General features: G+C 40.7%; 1 protein-coding gene across 3 annotated transcripts in view; it reads right to left on the bottom strand.

Annotated features, from left to right (window-relative positions):
• FBXO16 (F-box protein 16) overlaps positions 1 to 17448 on the bottom strand; it is a 63254-nt gene that overhangs the window by 31787 nt on the left and 14019 nt on the right. For all 3 annotated transcript variants that reach the window (XM_054499466.2, XM_054499464.2, XM_054499462.2), the window contains exons 3-4: positions 13714 to 13749; positions 3174 to 3380 (exon numbers count right to left, since the gene is read on the bottom strand). In XM_054499466.2, coding sequence (XP_054355441.1) covers positions 3174 to 3380; positions 13714 to 13749 — 243 coding nt within the window. The remainder of the gene's footprint in view (positions 1 to 3173; positions 3381 to 13713; positions 13750 to 17448) is intronic.

The following is a 17448-nucleotide window of genomic DNA, read 5'->3' on the forward strand; positions in this document are numbered from 1 at the left end:
AGAAACAAACATCACTATCCCCCAGTTACCCATTCTTCTCCTTGGATGAGACCACTGTTACCAGTTTCACCAGAATATTCTAGGCATATAGTAACATATATATATATTTTTTTTTTCTTTTTTTTTTTTTGAGACAGGGTCTCACCCTGTTGCTCAGGCTGGAGTGCAGAGGTGTGATCATAGCTTACTGCAGCCTTCAACCCCCCAGGCTCAAGCAATCCTCCTGCCTTACTTAGCCTCTCAAGTAGCTGGGACTCTAGGTACATGCCACCATACCTGGCTAATTTTTTTTTTTTTGGAGACAGGGTGTCACTTTGTGACCCAGGCTAGAGTGCAGTGGCATGATCTTGGCTCACTGCAGCCTCCAACTCCCAGATTCAAGCAACCCTCCTGCCTCAGCCCCCAAGTACCTGGGATTATAGGTGCACACCACCACACTGGGCTGATTTTTGTATTTAAAATAGAGATGAGTTTTCACCATATTGGCCAGGCTGGTTTCAAACTCCTGACCTCAAGTGATCTGCCCACCTTGGCCTCCTAAAGTGCTAGGATTACAGGTGTGAGCCACCTCTGCGCCTGGCCGACTTGGCTAACTTTTAACTTTTGTAGAGATAGGGTCTTGCTATGTTGCCCAGGCTAAAGTACAATGCTGCAGTCTTGGCTCACTGCAACTTTAACCTCCTGGGCTTCTACCTCAGCCTCTCGAGTAGTTGGGAATTTGGGCATGTGTCACCACACCTGGCTAATTTTTATATTTTTTGTAGAGATGGGGGTCTCGCTATAATACCCAGGCCAGTCTCAAACTCTTGGCCCCAAGCGATCGCCAGCCTTGGCCTCCCAAAGTGCTGGGATTACAGGCAAGTCACTGTGCCTGGCCATATATATTCTTTATACTTTACAAAATGGTAGGACAGCTCTACAACTCTGCTTTTTTTTTTTTTTTTCCAATGACATATCTTGAGACAGTTGCAACTTATTTACCCAGTCCCTCCTGGTAGACATTTTCGTTGTTTCCAACCTGTTGCTAGGACAGACAATGCTGCAATAGTCTTACACAGGTATGGCTTTTACCATGTTGCAGGATATCCATCAGACAAAGTCCAAGAAGTGGAACTGCTGGGGCAAAGGGAATTTTTATTTGAAATGTTAACACTGCCCAGTGGTTCTCCATGGTGGTTACATCAATTTATCTACCAGCAATATATGAAAGTTCTTGTTTCCCCACATCCTCACCAATATAGAATATTATCATCTAAAACAAATCTCAATCTGAGTCATGAAAGATGGCATGCCATAATGAGGCTAAGCATCTTACATATTTTAGAGACATCTGCATTTCTTTTTCCATAGATTACTTGTTCATTTCCTTTGCTCATTTTTCTGCTGGGTTGTTGGTCTTTTTTTTTTTTTTCTTAATATAGATTTATAAGAGCTCTTTAAAAAAAAATAAAGAAATTAGCCCTTTGCAATGCAATCGATTTTTTTTCCCTGCCTACTGTTTGGATTTATTTATGGTGTTCTGTTCCATGAATAATATTTTAATTTTTATAGTCACAATTTAAAAATCTGCTTCTTCATTCTTGCTCATGATACATAAAATGAAGAAAGCAAGATTTTAAATTGCGTATTTTCTTTTAAGACTTCTGGGTATCATGGGATACTCACAAAGGCTTCCTTTCCTGTTTTCTTTGAGGACTTTAATAGTTTCCTTTGGTTTTATCTTTTATCCTACTGAAATTTTTTTTTTCCAGAGAGTTGCTCCATTGTCCCTACACCATTTATTGAATAATACATTTTTTTTTGAGACAGAGTCTCACTCTGTTGCCCAGGCTGCTGTGTAGTGGCACAGTCATAGTTCACTGAAGCCTCAACCTTCTGGGTTCAAGTAATCCTCCCACTTCAGCCTCCCAAGTAGCTGGAACCACAGGCACACGTCACCACACCCACCTAATTTAAAATGTTTTGTAAAGACAAGGTCTCCCTATGTTGCCCAGGCTAGTCTTGAACCCCTAGGCTCAGGCAATCCTCCCACCTCCGCCTCCCAAAGTGCTGGGATTACAGGTGTGAGCCACCACACCCGGACCCATCTTTTCTCCCGCATTCATTTTCTTAATTTTAAAAACTAAAATTAACATGTCACACATATATGAATGCACACTGGTGGGTAATTTCTGGTCTTGCCAAACTCTATGAAACGACTCAACAAAATGACTACCAGTTTTATATCTAAAATAATTTAACTTCACTTTAATACTGGACAGAATTACTTGTAAAAGAAAAAAAAAATAACAATCAGCTCCTTTTCCAAGGCCTGTATGAGCACACCTGCACACCTGGATCTCTTTTAGTCTCATTCTCTTTTGTACATATCTCATTAGGCCCTTATTTTGGGCTTTTTTATTCATTAGTGTCCTGTGCTCTACAATTGAGGACCTTATTGCAGCTGAATGCTGTGCAGTATAAGACCGTCCTGCTGATGAACCATTTCTTACATGTGTATTTAGAGTCCCAACTAGCTAATACTTCTTTGTTGTACACTAATGTGGCTTATACTTTTTTCCCCATTTGAGTTCTAAATAGAGTTGGGCACAAAGATGGTGGAGGTTAATCCAAATGTACAAACACATTGATCATCCCTTCTCTTTCTTAGTTTTGTGTGTGTGTGTATGTTTGTGTGTGTATGTGTGTTTGTGTGTATGTGTGTATATGTGTGTATGTTTGTGTATGTGTTTGTATGTGTGTTTATGTGTGTCTATGTGTATGTGTGTGCTTGTGTACACGTGTTTGTGTGTGTTTGTGCGCGTATTTGTGTGTGCATGTGTATGTGTGTGTGTGTATGTGTGTATGTGTATGTGTGTTTCTGTGTATATTTGTGTTTGTGTATATGTGTGTATATGTGTGTGTATTTGTGTTTGTGTATATATATTTGTGTGTGTGTATGTGTATATGTGTGTGTATATGTGTATATGTGTGTTTATGAGTATATGTGTGTCTAAGTGTACATCTGTGTGTGTGTATGTGTGTATATGAGTGTGTGTATGTCTGTGTGTTTGTGTGTATGTGTGTATATGTGTGTGTGTGTATGCCTGTGTTTCCCCTTAACTTCTAGTTTCAAGTTTCAAGTTTCCTAAGGCTGTCCTCACAAACACCACATACCCCTTCCTTGCCTTTACCTGTGCACAACGACAAAGGCTCCGGGGGTCCAGGAAAGAAAAGATGTATAAAGATAACACCCTTGGAAGCTTGGTCGTAAAGTCCAGGGCTTCTGCTGGAATTTTCTCTTGAAGCTTTCGACAGCAGAACTTTTGCTGGGACAGCGAGCAGCGCTCCAACAGGCCTGTGAGGATTCTTCTTCTTTGAGAGTCTGTCCATTTGTCAAACTAGAAAAACAAAACAAAGCAAAATGCAAAAACTCCAGGTTTAGTCTGATAGCAGATTCATTACGAGTAAGAAATGACAATGGCATAGAAAGGGAGTTTAGTAATTTATTTCTAGTGTTTATTTCCCTAATCGGCAAATTCCATGCTTTGCCACCTGTCTTCTCTGACATTTATATGGGAGCATGTGCATGACCTAAGTGTGCACACAGAAGTGCATGTGACCTCAAAATTTGCAGTCACATATGAACAATAAATTGGGAGCTGGCCATATTCATAAACTGAGAATATATCTGCTTATAAAAGACAATTTTAAGATAAAATAACTGCGCAGCTCCTCCCCCCAAATAGTTTCTGCATTAACCCATCAGTGCTTAAAACAGCAGGACCAGAAACAAACCCTTGTATTCACAATTGGAGAGAAAGTATTACAAGCAAATATCCCTCAGAAGGAAAGTATATTGGGGTAAATTCTCACTAGTATGTAAATGACTGATATGATTGGAGAGGATGTGTTGATAAAGGAGGACTTGAAGAGAGGAAGTGAATGCCAAAGGAAGCCAGGGTATGTCCAACAATTGGCTACTTCACAATTTTCCTCAGAGATTACCCTGAACAACACCCAAGATCAGGGAATGACCAAGCATGAGCACCTTGAGACTGCCCAAAACCAAAAGAGAAAAAGGGAACAACACCTACCAGCTCAGTGAGCCACTTCACTGGAAGTCTAAATCTCTTTTCTTCCCTGGCCCATTGGGGAAGAGAAAATAGGGAAGTTTGAGCTGGTTGTATCTTTGTATATTATTGCATTTCACATATAGATATTCAGTACAGTTATTATAAACAGAATTTTTTTTTTTTTGAGACGGAGTCTCACTCTGTCACCTAGACTGGAGTGCAGTAGCGCAATCTCGGCTCACTGCAACCTCCACCTCCTGGGTTCAAGTGATTCTCCTGCCTCAGCCTCCTGAGTAGCTGGGATTACAGGCACGTGCCACCACGCCTGGCTAACTTTAGTATTTTTAGTAGAGACAGGGTTTCACCATGTTGGTCAGGCTGGTCTCGAACTTCTGACCTCGTGATCCGCCCACCTTGGCCTCCCAAAGTGCTGAGACTACTAGCGTGAGCCACTGTGCCCGGCTATACACAGAATTTTATAATCTGTTTATAATATTTTAGTCATAATCATAAAAATACACTGACTACCTAAAAAGGCATGTAAAGGAAAAATTTATTTTTTGCAAGCCTTAGAACAAGTTAACTTCGTCACAGTTGCGCAATGTATTTTAAATTTAATTTGATGTTTTTTTTTTCTTTTTGGCTTCTCAAGGGTCAATTTGATATATATTTTTCAATTAGTAGTGTTAAAAAACAAAATGTCAACAAATTGTGTTTAAAGATCTAATTGGCTTTTATTAGCGATTCATGAATCAGGTAGCATCCCATCAAAAGAACAGATAAGAGCTCCTCAGAGCTGAGCAGAGGAGGTTGGTTGGCTTCAGAGGCAGAAAAGGGTTGAAGAAAGGAGAAATAGGCCCCGTGTGGTAGCTCATGTCTGTAATCTCAGCACTTTGGGAGGCAGAGGCAGGAGAATCTCTTGAGCCCAGGAATTCGAAACCAGCCTGAGCAACATCCCATCTGCACAAAAAAATAAAAAGTTAGCTGGGTATGGTGGTGTACGCCTGTGGTCCCAGCTACTTGGGAGGCTGAGGTGGGAGAATTGCTTGAGCCCGGGTGGTGGAGGCTGCAGTGAGCTGTGGTCATGCCATTGCACTCCAGCCTGGGCAACAGAGAGAGGCCCTGTCAATAAAAATAAAAATAAATAAAAAATAAAAAAGCAGAAATAAGGAGCAAAAACTGGATTGATTGTTTCAGAGTTACTTTCCTCATAAGATTAAAACAGAGGGGACTTTCTCATGCCAGCTCAGATAAACTGGGGCCCTTCAGATTGGTTGCTGTGAATCTCCTGTTTTGGGTTTTGTTTTTTTTTTTTTTGGTCCTGGTTTTCATTTCTAATTTAAACTGGCACTTTTTAAAGTTCAGTTTGATTACATGAGAGTGCCTCCATTCTGGGTTGGTTTGGTCTGTTGGGGCCTAGTATAGGAGCTCAGTCCAAAACAATGGCCTTCCATAAATTTTAACATTAGAGGCGTGGTGGCTCATGCCTGGGAGGCTGAGGCCGGTGGATCACGTGAGGTCAGGAGTTCAAGACCAGCCTGACCAACATGGAGAAACCCCGTTTCTACTGAAAACACAAAATTAGCCAGGCACGGTGGTACGTGCCTGTAATTCCATCTATTTGGGAGTGTGAGGCAGGAGAATCACTTGAACCCAGGAGGCGGAGGTTGTGGTGAGCCGAGATTGCGCCATTGCACTCCAGCCTGGGCAACAAGAGCAAAAACTCCGTCTCAAAAAAAAAAAAAAAAAAAAAAAAAAAAAAAAAATTAACAGTAGAATAACAGTAGAAATACTTCCTAATTAAAACTATTCACTACTATAGATTTATTCTATGACCCACAAATCTCACTTTGGAAACTATCACTGCAGTGGGGAGGAGGGGGACCCTAAAATGAAAAAACAAAAACTTTAACTGTGAAGACCACAGGAATAAAACTGATTCACGTGTGAGTGTTCCCTGCCTTCTCCCAGCCCCGTTTCTATACAAGCCATATCTCCAACTCCCATAAAAGAAGACTTCTGGCCGGGCGTGGTGGCTCACGCCTGTAATCCCAGCACTTTGGGAGGCGAGGTGGGTGGATCATGAAGTCAGGAGATCAAGACCATCCTGGCTAACACGGTGAAACACCGTCTCTGCTAAAAAAAAAAAAAAAAAAAAATTAGCCGGGCATGGTGTCAGGCACCTATAGTCCCAGTTACTCAGGAGGCTGAGGCAGAATGGCGTGAACCCGGGAGGTGGTGCTTGCAGTTAGCTAAGATCATGCCACTGCACTCCAGCCTGGGCAACAGAGCAAGACTCCATCATTAAAAAAACAAAAAGAGAGAGAGAGACTTCTTTCCCAGCTCTTTCAGATGGGTTCTCAGGAGAATGAGTGAAGAGAAACCAGGCAAGAATGGCTAAGGCCGGGGGAACTGGCCCTAGAAGCTGAATTGATCTATAAAATAAAGAGCCAAAAGGAAGGTGAGAGGCGAGAGAGGAAGAACAGTTGGGAAGCTGGCTTGACGGGAATTGCGGGGCTCACAGAGGCGATGGTAGCCTCTATGGCAGCTAGTGTGGGAGAGCTGGGGAGTGAAGGCAGATTGGAGGAGTATGGCTGTGAGTTTTGAACTGGATCTCCTGTTTTCCTTGAAAGAGACAAAATGAAGATTGGAATTCATTTTATTTATTTTTTATTTCATTCTGTTTTTTTAGAGACAGGGTCTCACTGTGTCGCCCAGGTTGGCGTACAGTGGTGCAATCCTAGCTCACTACAGCCTCAACCTCCTGGGCTCAAGGGATCCTCCCACCTCAGCATCCTGAGTGGCTGGGATGTGCTACCACATCCGGCCTGGAATTCATTCTAAAATTACTTTCGGGCAGTGCTATGTGAGTCTGGCGGGGCTGAGCTACGTTGAGACCCAGGATGATTACGGTTACAAAACATTTTCATAAGATATTATGGCTGCCACAACAAAATCAAAGATAACTCAAAATGCCTAATAGTAGGGGATCAGCCAAACAAACCATAATATATCAACATGATAGGGGAAAGCAGGGCATTATGGGTTGATGGTGGGCTTAGGAATAAGACAATTTGGTGTCTCACTCCCAATATTCTATTAGTTCTTTTACTCATCAGAAATATGTCAACCTCGATTTCCTCATTTATACATTAGAGATAATTACATCTACCTTGTAGGGTGGTTGTGAGGATTAAATACAATAATGTATGTATAAAATTCCTAATAGAGTGCATGACTCATTGTAGACATGGCAGCTACTATTAGAAAATGTCACAGTGATGTTAAAAATAATATGTATGTGGGTTAAGTAACTATAAAAAGATGTGCGCATAAAATTACCATGTTTGTACATTGACAAGGATGGAAAGTGCATTGAGAATAAATGAGGTTAGCTCATCTACTTTCCTGCTGTCCCCAAAAGAGAATGGGCTTAGGTTGCAGAATGAGTGATTTAACACGAATATAAAAGAACATTAGTATTATACAATACTGAAGAAATCTATAAAAGAAAACATTAAAACACTTTCTCCAGCGATTAAAAAGATAATTACATTGGTTCCTCATTTATTTCCCTGATTACAACGGTCAGAGGTAATTTGTTTGGCTTTGATAGGTGTTCTTTGCCTCAAGGGATTTTCCTTTCTAATTCTGTTTGTTTAGGCTAATAGAAAACTAATTTACATTCCTTAAACTACCAACTGAAGAAGGTTAGATGACTCAGAAGAATGCTGAACAGCAGGGGAAAATCCCTCTAGGATTTAGAAGGTGCTAGAAATAATCCAAAAAGTAGATAATCCATGGAGGGGTTAACTGTACAGGAATTCAGTTATCCCCCACATCTCTTGCGTCACCTCTCAAGCAAAAATAACCCTAACTGAGTAGCCAGGGACCTCATGTATGAGACTGGGGGACTGTCAGGACCATTATTCTCCTATTCTAGCATCACGTACGGTACCTTGCTTCCCGATTCATTCCTGAAGGATGCCTTTTTTAAGGCTTTCTTGACTCAATATAACTGTGCACATCCTATTTTTAGAGTAGTTGTTACAAGGATTCTTGCTGCCATTTCAGGAAGTGAGAAGGTTGCTAGGGCGATCAGGTTCCACCCACCTCACACTGAATGGCAAAAAGAGGGTGGGAGGGGGATAAAAAGAGAGGCTTGTTTCTGTTGGCTTATTGGTTATATGATCTCTTCTGGTTGAGTTTCTGAGTCCTATTATCAAAAATTTAATTTCACCAAGTGTAAATACGTTTTTGTCTTAAAAGTTTCAAACAGGGCTGGGCAAGGTGGCTCAGGTCTATAGTTCCAGCACTTTGAAAGGCCAACACGGAAGGATTGCTTGAGCCCAGGAGTTCAAGACCAAAACCAGCTGGGCAACATTGCGAGATCCTGTTTCTTAAAATAAAAAATAAAATAAAATAAAAAGATGGGCATGTTGGCGTATGCCCATAGTCCCAGCTACCTGGGAGGAGGCTGAGGTGGGAGGATCACTTGAGCCCAGGAGGTAGAGGTTGCAGTGAGCTGAGATCACATCACTGCACTCAAGACTTAGCTACAGAGCAAGACTCGGTCTTGAAAAAAAAAAAAAGTTTCAAGCAGGCACATATAGAATCAATAGAATAAAAAATGAAAAGCTTCTTTAACACTGCTCCCCATCAAATCTCACTTCATCTCCCACAGATAACCACTGTTCAAAAGTTTGATGTTCATGCATTTCCTTTTTTTCCAATTAAAAAAAAAATTTTATTAGGGCTGGGCGTGGTAGCTCATGCCTGTAATCCCAGCACTTTGGAAGGCCAAGGCAGGCAGATCACCTGAGGTCAGGAGTTCGAGACCAGCCTGACCAACATGGAGAAACCCCATCTCTACTAAAAAAAAATTACAAAATTAGCTGGGCGTGGTGGCACATGCCTGTAATCCCAGCTACTCGGGAGGCTGAAAGAGGAGAATGGCTTGAACCCGGGAGGCAGAGGTTGTGGTGAGCCGAGATTGCACCATTGCACTCCACCCTGGGCAACAAGAGCGGAACCCTGTCTCAGGAAAAAAAAAAAAAAAAAAAATTGTTTTCAGAGACAAAGTCTTGCTATGTGGCCCAGGCTGGAGTGCAGTGGCTATTCACAGGCATGATCATGGCGCGCTACAGCTTCAAACTCCTGGGCTCAAGTAATTCTCCTGCTTTAGTCTCTGGATTAGCTGGGACTTGAGGCACGGCACCACCATGCCTGGAAGATGGTCATGCATTTCTATACATTCACACACACACTTATCTCCATCAGCTTGGTGGCAGTGAAATAAATTAGAGTACACCCATCCCAGGGAATACTATGTAGCAGTTTAAAAAATAAACAAAATGGCTGGGCGTGGTGGCTCACGCCTGTAATACTAGCACTTTGGGAGGCAAGTGGATCACAAGGTCAGGAGTTCAACACCAGCCTGACAACATGGTGAAACGCTGTCTCTACTAAAAATACAAAAATTAGCTGGGCATGGTGGCGCACGCCTGTAATCCCAGCTACTCAGGAGGCTGAGGTAGGTGAATCTCTTGAACCCAGGAGGCGGAGGTTGCAGTGAGCCGAGATCGCGCCAATGCACTCCAGCCTGGGTGACAGAGCGAGACTCCATCTCAAAATAATAATAATAATAATAATAATAATAATAATAACAATAATGGGCCGGGCACAGTGGCTCACACCTGTAATCCCAGCACTGGAGGCTGAGGCGGGTGGATCACGAGGTCAGGAGATCGAGACCACGGTGAAACCCCATCTCTACTAAAAATACAAAAAAAATTAGCCGGGAGCAGTGGCGGGCGCCTGTAGTCCCAGCTACTCGGCAGGCTGAGGCAGGAGAATGGCGTGAACCTGGGAGGCAGAGCTTGCAGTGAGCCGAGATTGCGCCACTGCACTCCAGCCTAGGTGACAGAGCAAGACTCCGTCTTAAAATAATAATAATAATAATAATAATAATAAATAAGTAAACAAAATGTAGCCACACATGTCCTGACATGTAATGAGCTCCAGAGCCTTTTGTCTTCTCATTAAGTCATAGTAGGATGAATATGGCATTTTCTATTTACTCAATTTACTACTGATACCATTACTACTGATACCTTTCCAATAGGAAGAAAGAAAAAGGAGGAGGAGGAGCAATATCTTGGCACATGCTTTTTCATGCCTTTTCATGTTCTGAATGAATATTTCTCTAGCATACATAAATAGAGGCTCAAAGCATACGTGCATTTAAAATTTTAACAGATCCTGTCAAATGGTCTTTAAAAGGTCTTTACCATTTTACATTCCCTCCAAGTGAGTTTAAAAGTATCTTCCTGCTTTCCAGCAAATCCTTTCTTACAGGGTATATTATATATGTAATATATATAATGAAGAGCTATATATATTATCTAGCTCTTCAATTTTTGCCATATAGGCAAGGAAGAGAGAATTTGGGAATTTCGTTGTTTTCATTTGCATTTCTCTGATTTTGGTAAAATTGAGCATATTTTATATGCTTATTGTTCTTTTTTTTAAATATTCCTCATTCTTATATTAGCCCATTATTCTGTAGGGATATTTGTATTTTTCTTATTGACTTGTAGGAACTCTTTATATATCCTGGATATTAATCTTTTTTCTATCATGCAATTTGCAAAATAGTTTTCCTTGTTTCTCTTTTGAATTCTAACTCTGATTATGGTTGTTTCCAGCAAGTTAAAAGTGATGCCATCTACTTTATTAAAATGGGTTATTATATTACTATTATTTATATTAGCAACAGAGCAGAAGCTGAGAGAAAATCTGAGATTCTTTCTCTTTTCACTTCTCCTGTGGTGTTCTCTCTCAATTTGGGAGGGAATCGCCTTTTCTAACAGGGATTGAAGGGCAGAGAAGATTTGAGAGGAAGGGGATTAAGTAGTAGCATGAAACAGCAAAGTAGAAGAGCTTTTCAGTTTCTCTTATTTGCTGTTGTACAGAACATTAGACAGAATCATGTGCAAATAAATGAACAAAAATTGCCAAATTCTATGGCCAAATATAAAAATACTTCTGGACTGTCTATCATTGAATACAATTCATATTATATCTGTCACTGTCTAGATTCTTTTTTAAAAAATGATTTCACTTCTAATACTAGATTAAACTTTAAAACTCAGACAGTGCTTGATGCCTACAGTGAAAATCCCAAGTAATGCTAAGTAAAAACACTGGCATCCTTATTTCCCCTTCCTTCCTTCCTTCCTTCCTTCCTTCCTTCCTTCCTTCCTTCCTTCCTTCCTTCCTTCTTTCCTTCCTTCCTTCCTTCCTTCCTTCCTTCCTTCCTTCCTTCCTTCCTTCCTTCCTTCCTTCCTTCCTCTCTCTTTCTTTCGAAAATGCATTTCTTATGTTACTGTCTTGTCCATGAAACACACAAACAAAAGAAATCTAAAAATTAAAATGGAGACAGAAATGTAAATAAAAATAAATTAGAAATATCTCCCTTAAGCCCAATTCATTGGGTTTTTGCAGGGATACATAGGCTACCATATGACTTAGTGATTTTAAGGAATAAGTTTGTTTGGGGAAAGGAGAAAAACAAGAGACAATTATTTATTGATTTAGAAAATATCTGTTAATGCCTGGTAAGCATCAAGGAATGTACAACGAAAAACAGGAAGAAGCCAGCCCTGCCTCCGTAGATTATTCTCTTAAAGAAAGAAAATAGAGACTCTCAAAAAAAAAAAAAATGCCCAGAGATAGATATTTTGATCATCACCCAGGGATGGCCATTGAGACTTTGTGTCCCTCCTTTTGAGGAACAGATGAGAAAGTCCTAGTTTTTGATGAAGGATAGTTGTATCTTGTTAGGTAAAAACATAACATTGTTATAGTTCTTGTATGGAAGTGTCAGGATCTATAGAAGGGTATATATGAATGCTGAGTAGCCAAATGGGTAAACTGTGCTGGTTACTAAGCTACTGTCCCTCAGATCCAAATTCATCTTTCTATTTTGGGGTTTGTTTGTTTGTTTTGAGACATGGTCTTGCTCTGTTGCCCAGGCTGGAGTGCACCAGTGCAACAGCTCACTACAGCCTTGAACTCCTGGGCTCAAGCAATCCTCCTGCCTTACCCATCCCAAGTAGCTGGGACTATAGGAATGCACCACCACGTCTGGCTAATTTTTTTAATATTATTTTTGTAGATATGGGGTCTTGTTATGTTGCCCAGGCTAGTCTCAAACTCCTGGCCTTAAGCTCTCCTCCTCCCTCAGCCTCCCAAAGTACTGGTGTTACAGTTGTGAGCCATTGCACCTGACCCAAATCCACCTTTCTGTGCTCTACTTTGTGAGCATAGAAGGCAGGATCTCTTGGGCTGGGCATGTGGTTCACACCTGCAATCCCAGCACTTTGGGAGGTGAAGGGGGATGGATCACCTGAGGTCAGGAGTTCAAGACCAGCCTTGCCACATGGTGAAACTCCGTCTCTACTAAAAATACAACAAACTAGCCAGGCATAGTGGTAGGCACCTGTAATCCCAGCTAATCAGGAGGCTGAGGCAGGAGAATCACTTGAACCCGGGAGGCAGAGGAGGTTGCAGTGATCCGAGATGGCGCCATTACACTCCAGCCTGGGCAACAAGAGCAAAACTCCGTCTCAAAAAAAGAAAAGAAGGCAGGATCTCTATCACCATATTTCTCCTTTGACAGCTGGCTCCCTGATAAATGCTGCCAATGAGGAGGAAGGTGCTAGCGGGAAACTGAGGGAGGAGAAACTTACTCCTATTTGGTTGCTGTTCGTATCAGGATCACCTAACTCTTGATCCTGACAGTAGCTGTTGATTCCAAGGTCCAGCTTTTTTTCCCATACACCCAGAACCATCATGCTTCACCAACTGTATCAGAACCAGCTGGCTGTGATGTCATCTACTTTATTCTATAGAAATCTGGCTTCCCCATGGGGCTGAAGCTCTTCCCTCTGAGCTCCCAGTACCAGGAAAGCTGATGGTAACTAATTCCCGCAGTTCTATCTCCCTGGAACCTCAGCATTCCCTTTTTGTCTCTTCTGCTCTCCAATATTTGCTTAACGAATCCTTTTCATTAATTATGTCTGTTAAAATAAGATACGACTTCTGTTTTCCTGCCCAAATCCTAACTGATACCTACAGAAAGCACCTGCCATGCTTCTCAGGAAATGAAGAAGCACTCCCTTAAATCCATGCTGAATTCTCTGGCCTCTGTGATAATGCTACAGACTGAATGTTTACATCACCCCAAATTCATGTTGAAATCTCAACCCCCAGTGTGATGGGATTAGGAGGTGGGGCCTTTGTGAAGTGATTAGGTCGTGAGGGTGGGGCCCTCATGAAGGGGATTATTGTCCTTATAAAGTAGACCCCAGATAACTCATTCTCCCTCTTCTGCCAAGTGATGATGCAGTGAGGAGGTGGCTGTCTATGAAGAGAGGCCTCAGCAGACACTGAATCTGCCAGCACCTTGATCTTGAGCTTCCTAAGCCTCCGGAACCATGAAAAATAAATGTCTGGGGTTTTTTTCTTTCTATCCAAGTTGAGTAAAATATGTCTGTTATTTATAAACCACGCAGTCTGATTTTTTAATAGCAGCCTGAAAGACGAAAACAGATAATATAACATAATGCAAAAATAGTATATTTTAAATGTTTACCCATTTGCCAAGCAGGGCTCTTCTTTCTTCAAATACCTACAGTAAGTAAAAAAGAATATGGTAATTTCATATATCATAGTTCAAAATACCCATTACAAGAAAGATATCATTAAGGGATCGGTGAATAAACATTCATTGTATCAACTGAATATTAAAAGACAGATTTTACTTCTGAGGTTATGTATTTTTACCCTGGGCAAGGTTTCTCTCTCTTTTTTTTTCTTTCAGTTTCTACATGTGGAATAATTCATATGAAAGAAAAAGTAATAAGGCTGGGTTCAGTGGCTCACACCTGTAATCCCAGCACTTTGGGAGGCCGAGGCAGGCAGATCATTTGAGCTAGGGAGTTTAAGAGCAGCCTGGGCAACATGGTGAGACTCCACCTCTACAAAAGTACAAAAAATTAGCCAGGCATGGTGGTGTGTCCCTGCAGTCTCAGCTGAGGCTGAAGTGGGAGGGTCGCTTGAGTCCGGGGAGTTGAGGCTGCAGTGAGCTATGATCACGTCACTGTACTTCTAACCTGGGTGACAGAGCCAGACCCTGTCAAAAAAAAAAAAAAAAAAAAGAAAGAAAAGAAAAGAAAGAAAAAATGGTTTTTTTAAAGTGAAAGAAATTTTAAAAATGGAATTATAAAGAGAAATCAATTTTAGAATTTGAAAGATGAAAAAACTACGAAAAAACAGGAACATGAAACTCCCCCATCTGAAATGTTTCAATATTAATAGTATGAGAATTTACAAAACAAGTGAATGATCAGTTCTGTTTTTCTATTTCAGTGTATACACATATCACATATGTGATAAGTACGCACATATGCGTATAAGTACGTACACATGTGTAGGATTAGAAATGTGTGTGTGTGCACCTCTGGGCTTCCACTTGAATATTTGTTGGTATAGGTTTATTAAGATATATTATTTAGGATAGAAACTAAGTCTTATTCATCTTGACATCTCCAGTAGAGTGCTTACAGAGCATGTTACAGGTATCTATGCTTATTGAATTGAAAGAATGTGATTGTGAGAACGAATATCCTTATGGATGTATCAGTACAATGTGAGTACCTTTACATATTGGTGTCAAGGTGCTTTTCTGAGCATCAGTGCATATGTATATTTCAGTGAGTGAGGAAAGGAAGACTAATGTGGGGACACGTGACAGAGAAGGGGGTTATTAAGAGAGGAAGAGAGAGTAATGAACATACGTGAATGTCTCACTTGCTTTATCCCATACACCCTCTGTCAGCTTTCAAAATTGGGATTGATGTTTTTCCCTCCTCTTGGCAATTGCTACATTCTCTAGTGCTGTAAGAATGTTCCCATTTGGAGAGGTGGCACAGGCCTATTTCTTCTCTTTTTATGGAAGAGGCTGAGGAGCTGGTTTTATGCTTCCCACAGATGATGCTTTCCTTCCTTTTTTAACTCTCAAGCTCTGGTTGCCAAGGACATACAAAATAGGAATTGAAATAACTGGTTCAACCACCACCTTGGGACCAGTGAAATGTCAGTTTTGCTCTTGGCCAGGGAATCTCTTCTGTCATAGACAGTTTTTGCACATAAGAGAAGAAGAAAAAGACCCTCCCCTGTAGCTAACTGCCACCTGGGCTACCAGGACCCTCAAATAATGGCAACAGATAAACTCAGAAATTCTAGATGAAAAGAAGTAGAGGAGAATCTGTAGAACACAGGAGACTCAAAGTATCCGGATTCAAATATTGTCTGAATTCTTCTCTATCAATCATGCATCGCCCAACCCATGCAACCAATGTTGTCACTTTTCTGATGCCCAGGGATTTTTCTCCTCCTAACTTCCACTCAATTTATAGTTCACGCTTCACTTAGACTTTACAGTGTTTGTTTTGCTCTCTAGTGGTTTCTGTTAATTTTATCTTCCCAAGTAGATTACAACCACTTTCTCTTACGTGCTCCACAGAACCCTCAAGTACAGAGTCCATGGAAGGCCCTCAATAAACCATTTTGCTGATTGACTAACAACAAGAAAGCTTCAGAAGTCATAGAATTTTAGAGCTAAAAGGAATCCTAAAGGTCTTTTTGTTCGATTCCTATATTTTAGAAAGGATAAGCAGAGGACCAAAGAGGTTATATTTACAGATATTTTAAAAATCCCTGGGTCCAAACTATGTGTTCAGCTCAACACTGCACTCGATTCCTCACCAGATCCTTGGTCTTCCCCATTCTGACTTCCAGCCTTACATTCTTGATGAACTTCTGCCCATGCTTTGGTCTGACTATAGGAAGAAGAGACCACAACAGAGCTTCAAGAGGAAGTTGAAGCATGGTGTCCAATGATGGTGTGGCCCATTGGAAACAAAAGGAAACTGACTTAAAGGGGAAAAGACAGTCAACAAGAAGCTGCAGAAAAGGAATGGGGTAGATGCTGGGAAGTGCTACGCAGGTTAAAACACGAGACAAAGTCTAAATGGAGTCCATGCAAGTCCAGCTCTTTACCAGAAGGCATCTAGACTCAAGTAGAAACTGATGGGACAGAAGGGGTAGAGGAAAGACACTAGACTGAAAGTCAAGAGACCTCAGATCTGGTTCTGACTCTACCCTTGACAAGACGTATCATTTTGGGCAGACAATTTTGTTGTCAGGTTCTCAGTTGGACTTACAGTCTTATACACCCTGGTTTGGAGCAAGTCTTTATTCCAAAGATTTGCAATCAGGTTCTTCATTTTAAAGAGCTGGAAAACAAAGTATTTCTTCCAAATGGAAATATTAAAACGGATCTTCTTTTCTTGCAAGATGCTGCAGTCTGTTTATATCACAGTTTACTCAAAGCCTGCTGTTAAGTCAAAATCCCACGGTTGTTATTTTAGTCTGTTGACACTGTAGTTACATATTTTACCGTGTGACATCATTATAATGTAGGAGTGAGATATTTAGGGGCCCCTAAATAATGATTGATTGATGGTAACTGGGTGCTTTTTCTCAGAACACTTTTTTAACATATACTGTACAACATGTGTGAACCATACCCTAAAAGAAATGTGGATCACTTTCTTTTCTTTTAAAAAACTGTGTATATTTAAGGTATACAACTTGATGTTTTGATATACACATACATAATGAAATGTCAAGGAAATTGTCCTATCCGTCATCTTCCATAGTTACCTTTCTACGTATGTGTGATAAAGATCACTTTCAATTAAAACACTAGTTGGCAAAGAAATACACACTTTAAAAACATTCCTTCACCCAAAATTCACAATGCTTGAATAACTTACTAATCTGTTATATATGCCTATCCTGATGATGCAGTTTTTTTTTTAGGCGTCTAAATTTGAATTTAGAGAATTCAATCTTCTGCTTAAAGCCTGCTGTGAAGTTAAAATCCTGTGACTCTTATTTTGTCTAAGATAGTTACATATTTCACATTTTACTACAGAATAGAAGAAAGACAAAATTAAAACAAAAACAAAAAACAGGGCCTTAAAATTTCACTGATCATTGGTGACAAATGCCCTCATTTAGAAGTGTGGAAGCCCCTTGAAATTATTGTCTGGATGCCTTTTGGCCAGCTGTCTCCTTGGGCATCTATTTTTAATTCCTTTCACACAGTTAGAACGTTAGATCCAGAAGGGACCTTCAAGGTCATCTGATCCAATCCACTCATTTTACAAAGGAGGATAAAGCCCAGAGAAGGTAAAACTGGTACAGCTGATTTGAAACCAGAGTTTTCAATTCCAGAGTTATTGTTCTTTGTTTACTTATA

This window comes from Pongo pygmaeus, chromosome 7 (assembly GCF_028885625.2).
Source record: "Pongo pygmaeus isolate AG05252 chromosome 7, NHGRI_mPonPyg2-v2.0_pri, whole genome shotgun sequence".
Lineage (NCBI taxonomy): Eukaryota > Metazoa > Chordata > Mammalia > Primates > Hominidae > Pongo > Pongo pygmaeus.